The sequence below is a fragment of the Chiloscyllium plagiosum genome, unplaced genomic scaffold (assembly GCF_037043375.1).
Source record: "Chiloscyllium plagiosum isolate Xiang-an unplaced genomic scaffold, Cpla_swu_hap1 HiC_scaffold_10, whole genome shotgun sequence".
NCBI classification, from domain to species: domain Eukaryota; kingdom Metazoa; phylum Chordata; class Chondrichthyes; order Orectolobiformes; family Hemiscylliidae; genus Chiloscyllium; species Chiloscyllium plagiosum.
The window spans coordinates 97,849,978-97,863,740 of record NW_028270148.1 but is presented as its reverse complement, the minus strand read 5'-3'; the positions used below and the strand labels follow the sequence as shown (position 1 = coordinate 97,863,740).

At 40.7% G+C, this 13,763-nt stretch overlaps 1 protein-coding gene across 3 annotated transcripts in view; it reads right to left on the bottom strand.

The window, feature by feature from the left end:
* Positions 1–13,763, bottom strand: part of adgb (androglobin) — a 386,047-nt gene that overhangs the window by 219,176 nt on the left and 153,108 nt on the right. For all 3 annotated transcript variants that reach the window (XR_015758508.1, XM_087991569.1, XM_087991570.1), the window contains exons 4-5: positions 13,255–13,326; positions 514–714 (exon numbers count right to left, since the gene is read on the bottom strand). Coding sequence is in view for 2 of the 3 variants with exons in the window: in XM_087991569.1 (XP_087847695.1) it covers positions 514–714; positions 13,255–13,326 (273 nt within the window). In the remaining variant the exon portion in view is untranslated. The remainder of the gene's footprint in view (positions 1–513; positions 715–13,254; positions 13,327–13,763) is intronic.

Here is a 13,763-nt window from a genome sequence, read left to right as displayed (position 1 = left end):
AACAATACTGAGTATTTTAATAGCCCTCCATTTTAAGAAACTACCCTTACTCAACTTAAACACACAAATTTTGTTTCACATTCCCCTTGGATGAGACACCTACCCAAGGTCCAGCCTCTCCAGGATCAGTACATTATGTACGTTTAACATCATACTTTGCATCACATATTTTTAAATGTGAGAAATATAAACATATATGCAATGTGACCAAATATTGTCTTTTTCTTATTTCTCTTAACTGTTAATTATTTTTATTCTACACTAAAATAGTAATATTGCAATACTTTAAACTATTATTAAAGGTAATGAGGATGCGTTCATGGGTTACCATATTCTATAGTTAAATTTACATTCTTAAATGTATTGCTCTACTCCAAACTAATTCTCAATTAGATAACAAAATAAATGTGTGAATTATCAAGTAGATTTTATAATTACAAATTCAAGGATATATTGTAATTTCTTTTTGGTTAGAAAAGGTGGTCTTAAGTTCATGATAATTGAAACTCTTACCATCCAGTACAGCTTCACTACATACTTTCCATAACTGTTGTAAAGAGGTGTGTGTCCTTTTGAAGCCTTACAAAGGGCATATATGTGCTCCCAAGGTTTCCAGGGAGATCCCATTGCCTCCAGCAAGCTCTTATCATTTAACTTAGTGTCCTGGCAGGTGTGCCATAGCATTATGATTTCACTGATAATCCATCGCATCATCTGATGAAGACAAAACAGAAGAAATCTGTTTTAAAAATAGCACAGGCATTATTAGAAATTTGTCCTTCTCTCTGATAATACAATAATAATTATCTTGTTAGTCTTTCTTTTAATTGAAGTAAGCACTACGTCCACACAATCATAGACTTATGAATCTAGTAAAGGAGTATTTTTTCTGTAACGGTGTGGTGGTTGTCACAATGCTACTCCTTTAACAAGATTAGGTTGTCCTTGTTTTTTCAAAAGGGGAGCTCAGCTTTTCTCTGGTTTGTTTTGGAATTAGCAGTCTGGCTGTTTAGAGTTGCTAGTCGGTTTAAGCTGGTCAAAGAAACAGCTACATAGAAGAAAGTACTCCAAGTTGAATCTCTTTGCCATCTCTCCCTCTCCTGTAAGACCGTGTTTGATTTTACCTTTTTTAACCAAGGGGCATTTATGGGAATTGTTGCAGGAATTTGGAACAGCATCATTAAGTTAGGATAGTGTATTGGGTTTTCAGATAGATTAAGTTATTCTGTATTCTGTTCTTTTTTTGTGTTTCATTCAGTACTGTGTAAATAAATTCTATTTTGTTTGAAACCAAGGGGTTTTTACCAGCATCACTTCTGGAATATCCATGTTACACTTGCTCAAAACAACTGAAAAAGTTAAGGTCTGGTCTACTTCTTGAAATGTTTTGAGGAGGAGTGGGGGGGGGGGGGGGGGGGGGGGGGTCTGGCCTGATCCACAACAGACTGGAGGCTCTTTCCAGGATTTATTCTATAGTTCCAAACTGGGATTACAGTTGCTGGACTCAAAGGCTGCAAGTGGTAGGTGTTAGTGTCTTTGTTCTGAGTGTTGATTTCGGTTGGTTTGAACAATGCTTGGTGTAGTAATGGCTCTTTCAGTAACTAAGAGTTTTCTGGAGGTGGAAGAAGTGACTTTGGGGGTTTTACAAAAGGTGAACAAGGCAAAGCTATTGGAATTGGCAGTCAAGCTGGAGTTTGAGTTACCTCCATCCATAAGAAAAGGAGAGATAATTACAGCAACAGTTTAGCATTTAAATTTGCTGGAAACACCATCAGAATTTTTAGAGAAGGCTAAAATACAATTGAAAATGAAGCAGCTTGAGTTTGAGGCAAAAGACAAGGAAAGGGCAAAAGAGATGAAACAATTTGAATTACGACTAAAAGCAGAGGAAAGAGAAAAAGAATGAGTCACTTTAGCAGAACAAAAAGAAAAAGAGAAAGAGAGAGAAAGGAGAGAGAGGAACAGAAGAAAGAGAGGGAGTTTGAACTTCAGAAGGTATGACTCAGACAGGAGTTCAAAAATTCCCTTCCTGAGGTAGTGAGAACTCATATGGAAGAGCAGACAGTTAAAACGGCAAGATTAGCAGCTGAAATGGCTGGTGATTATGAGTTGGCCCATAAATCAAAGTTTGGCTTTCAACATCAATTTCAATCGGTGAGTTTTAGAAACTGGGGAAAGATAGATCTCGGTGAAGATCACAATGATAACTAACCACAGGGTAAGAAGGAAATCCTTGAAGGGCAAAGGAAAGTTAAAAAGCTCCGGTGTTTTCACTACAATAAAGTAGGCCATGTGAAATCACAGTGTTGGTGGGTTAGGAAAAGTATTGGGAAGCCAGATGTAGGAAAATAGGATAAGCTAGTGAATTTTGTTGGAGTGGTAATGGAAAGCACAGTGGAGGCTAGAAAGCTGCACCAGAATGTACGAGCTGGTCGGAGATTGGTGAAGGAGGAAGTGCCAGGTCTTCTTACCTGCGAAGATAAAGTTTACTCGCATTGGCCAGGAGCAGCTGGTAAAGAGATTACAATATTAAGAGATGCAGGATCCTCTCTACCCGTGATGTTGAAAGATGAGGAGATATATACCTCAGAAGGGTTGTTGCTAGAAAAAGTGCAAGTAACAGGAATTCATGGTGAGACAAGAAGCACCCAAATTATGTTAAGTGATGAATGGAGAAGTCGTGGCAGAAATACTGGACAAACTCTCAGCTCCAGGAATATAAATTGTCCTTGCTAACGATATAGCTGGTTCACAGGTAGGAGTGCTGCCTATTGTGGTTGAAAAGCCAGTGGAAACTCAGGCAACCGAACTACTGCCGGATACATACCATGGTATTTTTCCCAACTGTGTACTAATAATGTCATAAATTCACGAGTTTAAACAGGAGAGATCAAAGAGTATAGAGAAGAAAGTTGAAGTGGAATTAGCAGTGACCCTGTTTGATCCTGGTTGAGACAAACCAGGAGCAGATAAATGACAAAGAAGACATCTTTAGTTCAGAGAAATTATCTGAGTTGCAGCAGAAAGATGAGAAACTAAACCAATTGTATCAAAAGGTATACACTGAAGAAGAATCTAAATGTATCCCAATGTGCTACTACCTTTAAAATGATGTCTTACTGAGGAAATGGAGACCATCACATATTCAGGCATATGAGAAATGGCAGAAGTTCAACGAGTCGTATTGCCAATGGATTGTAGAAAGGAGAACTACCAGCAGGGGTCATTTAAGGGTGAGAAAAACTCAAACTAAAATACAAAACAATTTTACTGGCCTGGACTACAGAAGGATGCTGTTGAATTTTGCCAGACAAGGCATACATGTCAGGTAATTGGAGAACCTCAAGCAGTAATAAAACCCGCACCTTTAATACCTATTTCTGCATTTGAGAAACCTTTCACAAGAGTCTTAATTGACTGTGTAGGATGCCTGCCTAAAACAAAAAGTGGGAATCAGTATTTGTTAACAATAATGGATGTGTCCACTAGATTTCCAGAGACTGTTCCATTACGCAATATCACAGCTCGGACTGTAGAGGAGTTACTCAAATTTTTCACTTGGTACAACAAATCAAGAATCAAATTTCACATCAAAATTATTCAAGGAAGTTATGGACAGCTTGGGAATAAAACAATTCAAATCTACTGTGTACCATCCAGAATCACTGGGAGTGCTAGAAAGATGGCGTCAAATGTTAAAGACCATGTTCAAGGCTTATAGTCAAGACTATCCAGATGATTGGGATAAGGGAATTCCGTTTGTGCTTTTTGTGATCAGAGATGCACCAAATGAATCAACCAATTCAGTTCATTTGAATTAGTTTTTGGGCATGAAGTGAGAGGATCACTGAAATTGATTGAGGAGAAATTGATAAGTCAGAATTCAGAGATCACATATTTGGACTATGTGTGAGATTTTAGGGAACTATTAAATAGAGCAGAGAGTTGGCTAGACAGTATATAAATGTTTCATAGCATACTATGAAACAGGAATCAGACAAGAAATCAATAACACACAATTTTGCTATCGGAGATAAGGTGACAGTGAACCTTAAAAAGCAAGGTTTAGTGGACCATATCAAGTCAAAAGAGGTTGAGTGAGGTGAACTATTTGGTAAGAACTCCAGACAGAAAGAAATCTCACAGGATGAATCATGTGAACATTCTCAAAAGATATTTTGATAGCAGAGGAAAACCAAAGGAGAATGTGTTATTGGTTACAACAGAGTGAAGAACCAAGTTCAGTGGATTCTGAATTGGACATTCTTCAAATTAAACTGGACAATGAGAAAGTTGTGAAAAATTGGGATAAATTATTGAGTTACCTTCCAGAGGAAAATCAAAATGACCTGAAAGAGTTATTGCTATCGCATGGCGAGATATGTGGAAATAAGCTAGCAAGTACTAACCTAATTATGCATGATCTGAAAATGTGTTGCTGGAAAAGCGCGCAGTTGACCTGCTGCGCTTTTCCAGCAACACATTTTCAGCTCTGATCTCCAGCATCTGCAGTCCTCACTTTCTCCTCTAATTGTGCATTATGGAAATGTAGGAGATGCTGTTCCAATTAAGCAACATCCTTATAGGCGTAATCCTTTAAAGTTGGCACAGGTTCAAAAGGAGATTCAGCACATGCTCCAAGGCAACATAATCAAAGTGAGTTACAGTGACTAGAGCTCACCAATAGTATTGGTGCCAAAACCAGATGGTATCCAATGGTTATGTGTGGACTATCGCAAAGTCAATGGAGTTACAAAGACTGATGCATATCCGATTCCACGTTTGGAAGACTGTGTTGAAAAGTTGGGACAAGCAACTGATATTTCTAAGTTGGACTTGCTCAGAGGATACTGGTAAGGTATCTTTGTACGAAAGAGGGAAGACAATTTCGGCTTTCGTAATGCCGAATGGACTGTTTAAGTTTAAAGTCATACTGTTTGGAATGAAAAATGCGCCAGCCACATTTCAAAGACAAACCAATAAGGTCAGAGTTACCCAATTGTGCTGTATATATAGATGATTTTTAGTCATATATGGACAGAACATTTGCAACATTTATCAGAATTGTTTGACTTCAGGAGGCAGGCTTGGTGATAAATCTGGCTAAAAGTGAATTTGCCCAAGCCCAAGTCACCTTCCTCAGCCATGTTACTGAACATGGACAAGTAGCCCCATAGAATGCCAAAACAAAGGTAATTGGGGAGTTTCCCATACCATTGACAAAAAGAGCAGGATTACAATTCCTGGGATTGATTGGATTTTATTGAAAATCCGTACCAAATTTTAGCAGTGTGGCTGCTCCCCTCACTGAATTGTTAAAGAAAGGCAAGACGTTCCAGTAGACAGCGGGATGTCAAAAGGCATTTAACAATCTGAAATCGGATTTAACCACTGCCCCAGTGTTAGCCACATCTAATTATGCAAAGCCATTCAAGGTGGCTATCGATATGAGTGATGTGGGTGTCAGTGCTGAGCTCTTACAGGAAGACAATGAGAAAATAGAAAAACCTATTGGGTATTTCTCCAGGAAATTGAACATTCATCAGCAGAAATATTCGACAGTTGAGAATGAGATTTTGAGCTCGGTGTTGGTGTTACAACATTTCAATGTTTACGTTACCAGCAATGTATCTGAGACAACCACATACACTGATCATAACCCATTTAAGTTTGTGGAAAAATTTAACAACAAAAAATCCAGACTGTTTCAAATGGAGCTTGTTGTTATGGCCATTCAATTTGAAAATTCTACATGTAGTATGATGAGGAAATGTGTTTGCCGATGCATTGTCAAGACTTGAATGAGAAACGGAGGTGTTAGTTGGTGGAAGTAACACAGACTGTAACAGAATGTAGTAGTGCAAGTTTGCATGTTTATAGTCAATCAAATGTCTATGGGTGTTGTAGTGTACTTAGATGAAGGGGTTTTAAAATGAAGCCATCTTTGGATATTAGAACATAGAACAATACAGTGCAGTCACCTTCCTCAGCCATGTTACTGAACATGGACAAGTAGCCCCATGGAATGCCAAAACAAAGGTAATTGGGGAGTATCCCATACCATTGACAAAAAGAGCAGGACTCGATGTTGCGCTGGCCTGTGAAACTATCTGAAGCCCATCTAACCTATACTATTCCATTATCATCCATATATTTATCCAATGATCATTTAAATGCCCTTAAAGTTGGAGAGTCTACTACTGTTGCAGGCAGGACATTCTATGCCCTTACTACTCTCTGAGTAAAGAACCTACCTCTGACATCTGTGCTATATCTATCACCCCTCAAGTTAAAGCTACGTCCCTTCATACTAGCCATCACCATCCAAGGAAAAAGGCTCACACTGTCCACCCTTTCTAATCCTCTGATCAGCTTGTATGCCTTTGTTAAGTAACCTTTTAACCTTCTCTCAAATGAAAACAGCCTCAAATCCCTTAGCTGTTCCTCATAAGACCTTCCCTTCATACCAGGCCACATCCTGGTAAATCCCCTCTGCACTCTTTCCAATGCATCCACACCCTTCCTATAATGTGATGATCAGAACTGTATGCAAACTGTATCCAAGTGAGGCTGCACCAGAGCTTTGTACAGCTGCAACATGACCTCATGACTCTGAAACTCAATTCCTCTACGAATAAAAGCTAACCATGTGCCTTCTTAACAACCCTATCAACTTGGGTGGCAACTTTCAGGGATCTATGTACATGGACACCAAGATCTCTCTGCTCATCTACATTACCAAGAATCTTACCATTAGCCCAGTACTCTGTATTCCTGTTACTCCTTCTAAAGTGAATCACCTCACATTTTTCGGCGTTAAACTCTATTTGCCATCTTTCAGCCCAGTTCTGCGGCTTATCTATGTCCCTCTGTAACCTGCAACATCTTTCTGCACTGTCCACAACTCTACTGACTTTAGTGTCATCCGCAAATTTCCTAACCCAAACTTCTATGCCCTCATCCAGGTCATTTATAAAAATAACACACAGCACTGGCCCCAAAACAGATCCTTGTGGTACACCACTAGTAAGTGAATTCCAGGATGAACACTTCCCACCAACAACCACCCTCTGTCTTCTTTTAGCGAGCCAATTTCTGATCCAAACTGCTAAATCACCCTCAATCCCATGCCTCCGTATTTTTTGCAGTAGTCTACCATGGGGAATCTTATCAAATGCCTTACTGAAATCCATATACACCACATCAATTGCTTTACCCTCATCCATCTGTTTGGTCATCTTCTCAAAGAACTCAATAAGGTTTGTGAGGCACAACCTCCCCTTCACAAAACTGTGTTGACTATCCCTAATCAAATTATTCCTTTCTAGATGATTATAAATCCTATCTCTTATTATCCCTTCCAACACTTTACCCACAACTGAAGTAAGGCTTACTGGTATATAATTACCAGGGTTGTCTCTACTCCCCTTCTTGAACAAGGGGACAACATTTGCTATTCTCCAGTCTTCTTGCACTATTCCTGTAGACAATGACGCCATAAAGATCAAAGCCAAAGGCTCTGCAATCTCCTCCCTAGCTTCCCAGAGAATCCTAGGATAAATCCCATCTGGCCCAGGGGAGTTATCTATTTTTACGCTTCCCAGAATTGCTAACACCTCCTCCTTATGAATCCGTAGAGGGAGCTTTACTCTGTACCTAACCCCCGGCCCTGGGAGTGTTTGATGGGGGTGGACAGTGTAGAGGTAGCTTTACTCTATATCTAACCCCCGGCCCGAGGAGTGTTTGATGTGGGAGGGACAGTGTAGAAGGAGCTTTTCCTGTATTTAACCCTCTGTCCCTGGGAGTATTTGACAGGGGGGGGAAAACAGTACAAAAGGAGCTTTACCCTGTACCTAACCACCTAACCCTGGGAGTGTTTGATGGGGGAAGACAGTGTAGAAAGAGCTTTACCCTGTATCTAACTCTCTATCCCTGGGAGTGTTTGATTTGGGGGTGGGAGGGGGGGGGGGGCGGGGAGCAGTGTAAAAGGAGCTTTACACTGTATCTAACCACCTGCGGCTGTACCTTCTCCTTCAGTTTCTCAATCTTGTGAAGGGAGCTCCGTCTCTGGGCTTTGTTGTCTGCCCTAAGCTGCCCCGCTCCCTGCTCTGTTGATATAAAATGAAACTGCAGAATTACTCCCTAAAATTCTTGAAGTTTGACATATGGTGAAAGTTATTAATGATTTAAGTGTATTGTGACAATAAAAGGAACAGAAAAGGCAAATGAGGCAGAAACAGGTTAGACGTCTATCGGGAGACTAGGATAAAGGCTTCCCTCAAAGAAAAGAAGATTTGTGTCTCTGTGTTACCTTTCAAGATGACAGGATGCTAAGATTAAAGGCTTCAGAGCCAATTAACCATTTTTCAATATTCTTCACCTTTTAGTATTTTAGCTGAATTGTTTAAGGCACATGAAAATCATTGGTTTGGCCAGAATTTATTGCCCATTCCTAACTGACCACGTGAAAAGGATGGTGGGGCCACTGTTGGGTAGCAAGTTACAAAATTTTGATCCAGCAACAGCGAAGCAATATTGGTAGTTACAATTCAGGATGGTATATGAATTGGAGGGGAACTTACAATTGGACGTGTTCCTACTGCTGCCCTTGTTCTTCTAGGTGGTGAAGATCATGAGTTAGAAAGTGCTGTCAAAGAAAGGTTGATGAATTGTTTCATTGCATCTCAGTAGTAGTACACATGCTGTCACTGTGCCCCAGCGTCAGAGGTAGGTGTGGACGTATGAGGTTGTGGAAGGGAGTGCCAAGTAAGCTGGTCTGCGGCTGAGCTAAACTTTGTGGGTATTATTGGAACTTTCCTCACCCAAGGAATTACAGTATTCAATCATACTTCCAATTTGTGCCTTGCAGATGGTTGATAAAGGGGGTCAAGAATGAGTTACACAAAACCGTTTCTGGTATTATGTTGCAGCTAACCCACTGATGAAGCTGAACATGGTTAGATCTATTGCACTCCTCTTTGAAACTGTGGTATAGTAGTGGTGTTCCTATCTATGAACCAGGAGGCCTGGATTCAAGTCCTACTTGCCAGAGGTGTTTCAAAACTTATCTGAACAAGTTGATTAGAAAATATCAACTTTGTCAAACTCTTGCAGCAATGTCCTTGGCTTGAGGTGATTGTCCTAAAACACCATAATTATCATCCTTTGTGATAGGTATGACTCCAAGTTATAGATATTTCCAACATGATGATTCTCATTTGCTTCAGTTTTGCTAGGGCTTCTTAAGCGCCACTCCTGACAACCTTATTATTGAACACACCTGGTCCAAACAGGGGTGCTAATAGGGAACTCAATATACTCCATTTAAATTGTATATAGCATGCTCAATTCATTCAATGATGCAGCATTGCGGGATGAGCTTGTTCACACTTTCTATGCCGTAATTCTTGATTTAGACTTGAAGTTAGAGGATGTGGTCTGATGTACTTGGCAGGCCAGATGTAAAGCGTGAAAGTTGGGTGTGATTTGATGCAAGTCCAATGCTCGATCAGAGGCCATCAGTGGTTTAGTTCCACTATGCTAAACCAGAAGCCTGCCAGATTCAGGGAAAATATACTAACTCATAGTTTGAGGTGCCAATGCTGTGCTGCAAGACGACAACACAACTGTCAAGGCTGCCCTGCAGTCCTATACTTTCAACCTTGTCAGCTTGTGGGCGGCATGGTGGCACAGTGGTTAGCACTGCTGCCTCACAGCGCTAGAGACCCAGGTTCAGTTCCCGCCTCAGGCAACTGTCTATGTGGAGTTTGCACATTCTCCCCATGTCTGCATGGGTTTCCTCCGGGTGCTCAGGTTTCCTCCCACAGTCCAAAAATGTGCAGGTTAGGTGAATTGGCCATGCTAAATTGCCCAGAGTGTTAGGTGAAGGGGTAAATGTAGGGGAATGGGTCCAGGTGGGTTGCTCTTCGGCGGGTCGGTGTGGACTTGTTGGGCCGAAGGGCCTGTTTCCACACTGTAAGTAATCTAATCTAAAAAAAAGCTTGCTCATCTTCAGCACTTTTGTCATGTGACTAATCACTGAAATGTTAAGTCAAACAGAACATCTTCAACTGGAAGGAGAATCCAGCAAACTGAATAAGGGAAAAAAATGAAGAATAAAAGTTGTACTTTATTTGTCAAGAGTTGGTCATTTTGTTGTCATCTTGTGTACTGCTGGTCATGCACAACAAATTGATGCTTGAGACCTGGATTATTGGTCAGTCACGAGTGTCAAAATTTTAATACTGAACGTTTTTCTTGATTCAGCTGTAAGTATTACTGTGTTGCCTGACTGGCTTTACAGTGTATGCTTTTGACCATCAAAAATCAAGATCCAAAGTCTGGGTGGCCATTCCCTTTCAGCTGAAGGTCATTTTTCACATCAGGCTGAGACTTTCCGGCACATCCAAACACATCATTTGCTGTGTCTGAGGCTCTCCATGTGGTCTCCTCTACACTGGGGAGACAGGAGGCTGACTTGCGGAATATCTCTGGGACACACACACCAAACAACCCCACTACCCTGTGGCCGACCATTTAAACTCTCCCTCCCACTCCACCAAGGACATGTAAGTTCTGGGCCTCCTCCACCAGCACATCCAAGCCATGTGACGACTGGAGGAAGAACGTCTCATCTTTCACCTTGGGACCCTTCAACCACATGGCATCACCATCAACTTCACTAGTTTTCTAATCTCCCCTCCCCCTACCTCATCCCAGATCCAACTCTCCAACTCAGCACTACCCTCATGGACTGGTCTACCTGTCTATCTTCCTTCCCACCTATTCGCTCCATCCTCCCCTATGACCAATCACTATCACGCCACCACCTTCATCTACCTATTGCATTCCCAGTTCACCCCCACCTCCACCTCCACCCCCACCCTCCTATTTATCTCTCAGCCACCCTCCAACCCCCACATTCCTGATGAAGCACTTCTGCTCGAAACGTCAACTCTCCTGCTCCTCAGATGCTATCTGATCCGCTGTGCTTTTCCAGCTCCAATCTTTTCGATACTTTCGGGGTAAATCTGGAACCAAGTTACTATCAGGGTCAGTTTTATCATTTCAAGAAGAAAATCCTGTGGTACCTTGTACCTTGCAGAACTTCAAGATTCCTCTGATACTCTTCTATTCTTCAGACTAGAGTGAGCAGATTTCTTCACTTTCTCATATGGTGATGTTAGTTTCTGTGACTGAGTTTTTTCATTGAAAAAAACACTATCAGTGCCTATTGAGGATGTGATGGAAATTCCGGTATGTATAGCTTCAAAAAGAGTTCATAATGATCTTCCAACTAGCAACACAGCGGGTCTGATGAGATTGTATGCGATGTCTTTACAGAGAACAGCAAACCCTGCATATGCAGAAAAATCCTTCAGTAAGACTGAATGACAAGATCGATGTTCTACTTTTGTATGAGAACCCAGAAAATTCTTTAGCTTTACTGTATCTAGTGTACCAGACATTATATTTTTGTTTTCAGTGCTTTGCAACAACTATGGATGTAGTCTTGACAGTCTTGACTACAAATTTTAGAGGGCAAGCAGCAATCTCTTGAAGAGATTTTCATCTATCAGTCAAAACTCTTGCCAGAGTATTTTGAAGAAGTAAAGTTATACTCTGTAGTCTTCCTGATGATTCATTCGTTTCTTCCAAAACTTAACACAACTTCAACTGTTCTCCATACAAATTTGTGTGTGTGTATCCTCACTGCTGCTGCCATTTCTGATTGTTGGGGGAAGCCACATTCACCACACTGCATGCGGTCCACTCTTGCTGCCGCACCGCTGCTGCCAAGCAACCCGCCACAGAAAAGAGATAAAGGAAAGAAAAATAAAGCTAAAGAAAACAAAGAAGGAAAACAGATGGAAGCAGATAGACCTCAGGTAAGAGCCTGCATGTAGCCCTGTTGCACCATCTTGCACCAGCTGACTGTGAGTCGCTCTGGACTGTGAGGTCTTTCCTTGATATTGTCCTAGATTCCACTACATAGTGACATTTTTAATGTAAATTTAAACAAAGTTGTCTGAGAAACTCAATGTAGAGATGTTAACTTTGACAGCTTTGATAAGTGAAGATATTCATCGGAGTCAGATGGGTCTTCTCTCCAACAGTCTGGGTTCCAACACCTATCTTTAGGCTTAGCCTTGGTGTTGCTAGGCTGCAAAACCACTTCTCTGATACTCTAGCTGCAGTTTTATAAGGGTATTGTTCAATAGAAAGCATCTCTATTTCCGAACTCAAATCCTCTTGCAATGAAGTCTAGCATATCGTTTGCCTTCTTAATTGTTTGCTGCACCTGCCTGTTTAGTTTCATTGCCTGGTAACCAAAGGCACCCAGATCCCTCTGTACATCTACATTTCCCAATATACCACCATTTAAATAAAACTCTGATTTTCTTGCGTCAAATGTATCCCCATTATACTATATCTGCTAGGTATAGTCTAGGTCACCCTGAAGCCTCCTCACAATTCACGATCTCACATCGATTACATCATCAACAAACTTGGAATTATTGCATTGGGTTCCCTCATCCAAATCATTTATATATATCATCAATAGCTGGGATCCAAACACTGGTCCACACAATCTCTAATCACTGCCTGCCACCCGGAGAAAGACCTATTTATTCCCACTCTCTACTTCCGGTCTGTCAATCTATCCTCAATCTATGGCAATATTTCTTATCCCCAATCGACTGTGTAATTTATTATATATATATTACACTTGTAATAAACAGTGATTAATAAATAGTGATTCTTGTTCAATACAGAAACCTGGTTCCTGCACTCTGTTACCTCGGCCTGAAAGTCAGATAAATTGGAGAACCTTTGCGTGAAAAACACTTGAACATTTTATGAAACTCCAGGAGTAGCAGGCTTGATTTCTAGGTCACTACTCCTGTGAAGTGTGATATTAGTTGCAGGATGAAGAGGTCCTGATAATTTAGTACTTTTGCAATGTGAGTCAAAAGAGTCTCTCATTTTACCCTTCATATTTCCAGATGAAAGTGTATGAACATAGCAAGAAACATGGCAGTAGTAACAGGCATTCAGTGCCTCGAACTTACTCCACTGTTCTCGGTCACAGATTATCATCCACCTCAATGTCATTTTCCTGTGCAATCCCATTTCTTATGTCACTGTCAAAATGGCAAGCAATCTGCATTAAAGATATATTTTTAACCTTGTATCTATGAAAGCAAGTCCTGTGTGCAGTAACTCTGCGGTTAATTGTTTGCAAGCACTCACCTCACTCTTCAAAATATGTTCATTAGCTGTCATTAGATCGAATGAGGACTCTCTTGCAACAATAACAGGAAGCTGAAATTAATGTAAAGACGTTAATGACATAAATCTACCAGCTACATGATTTAACCCACCAAGGGGGAGAGCAGCAGGATTCCACACTTTTTGGATTTAATTCCGTATCTTTTATTGGGCCATCTGTCATATGTGGGAAGCAAATGCATTTAGCACAACAGTAATGTTTTCTGGTCGAAGTCCATTGGATGATCTCAACTAACCATCCAAATTTCCCATTAAGCCTGTTAGTCTAGATTTAACAACCTTTTTGAACCATTGTTCTGCCTTTCACGACTACCACCTATGCAGGCAATGAGCTTCATAATTCAATCATGTACTTACTAAATATTTGTTGACTAAATATCTAATTTTGGTTTGACAACCTGAACTTCAAATCATGGCTCACTAGTGAGAGGGAGTGTAAAGGCATGTAGTTGTGGCCAAGTGGTTAAGAT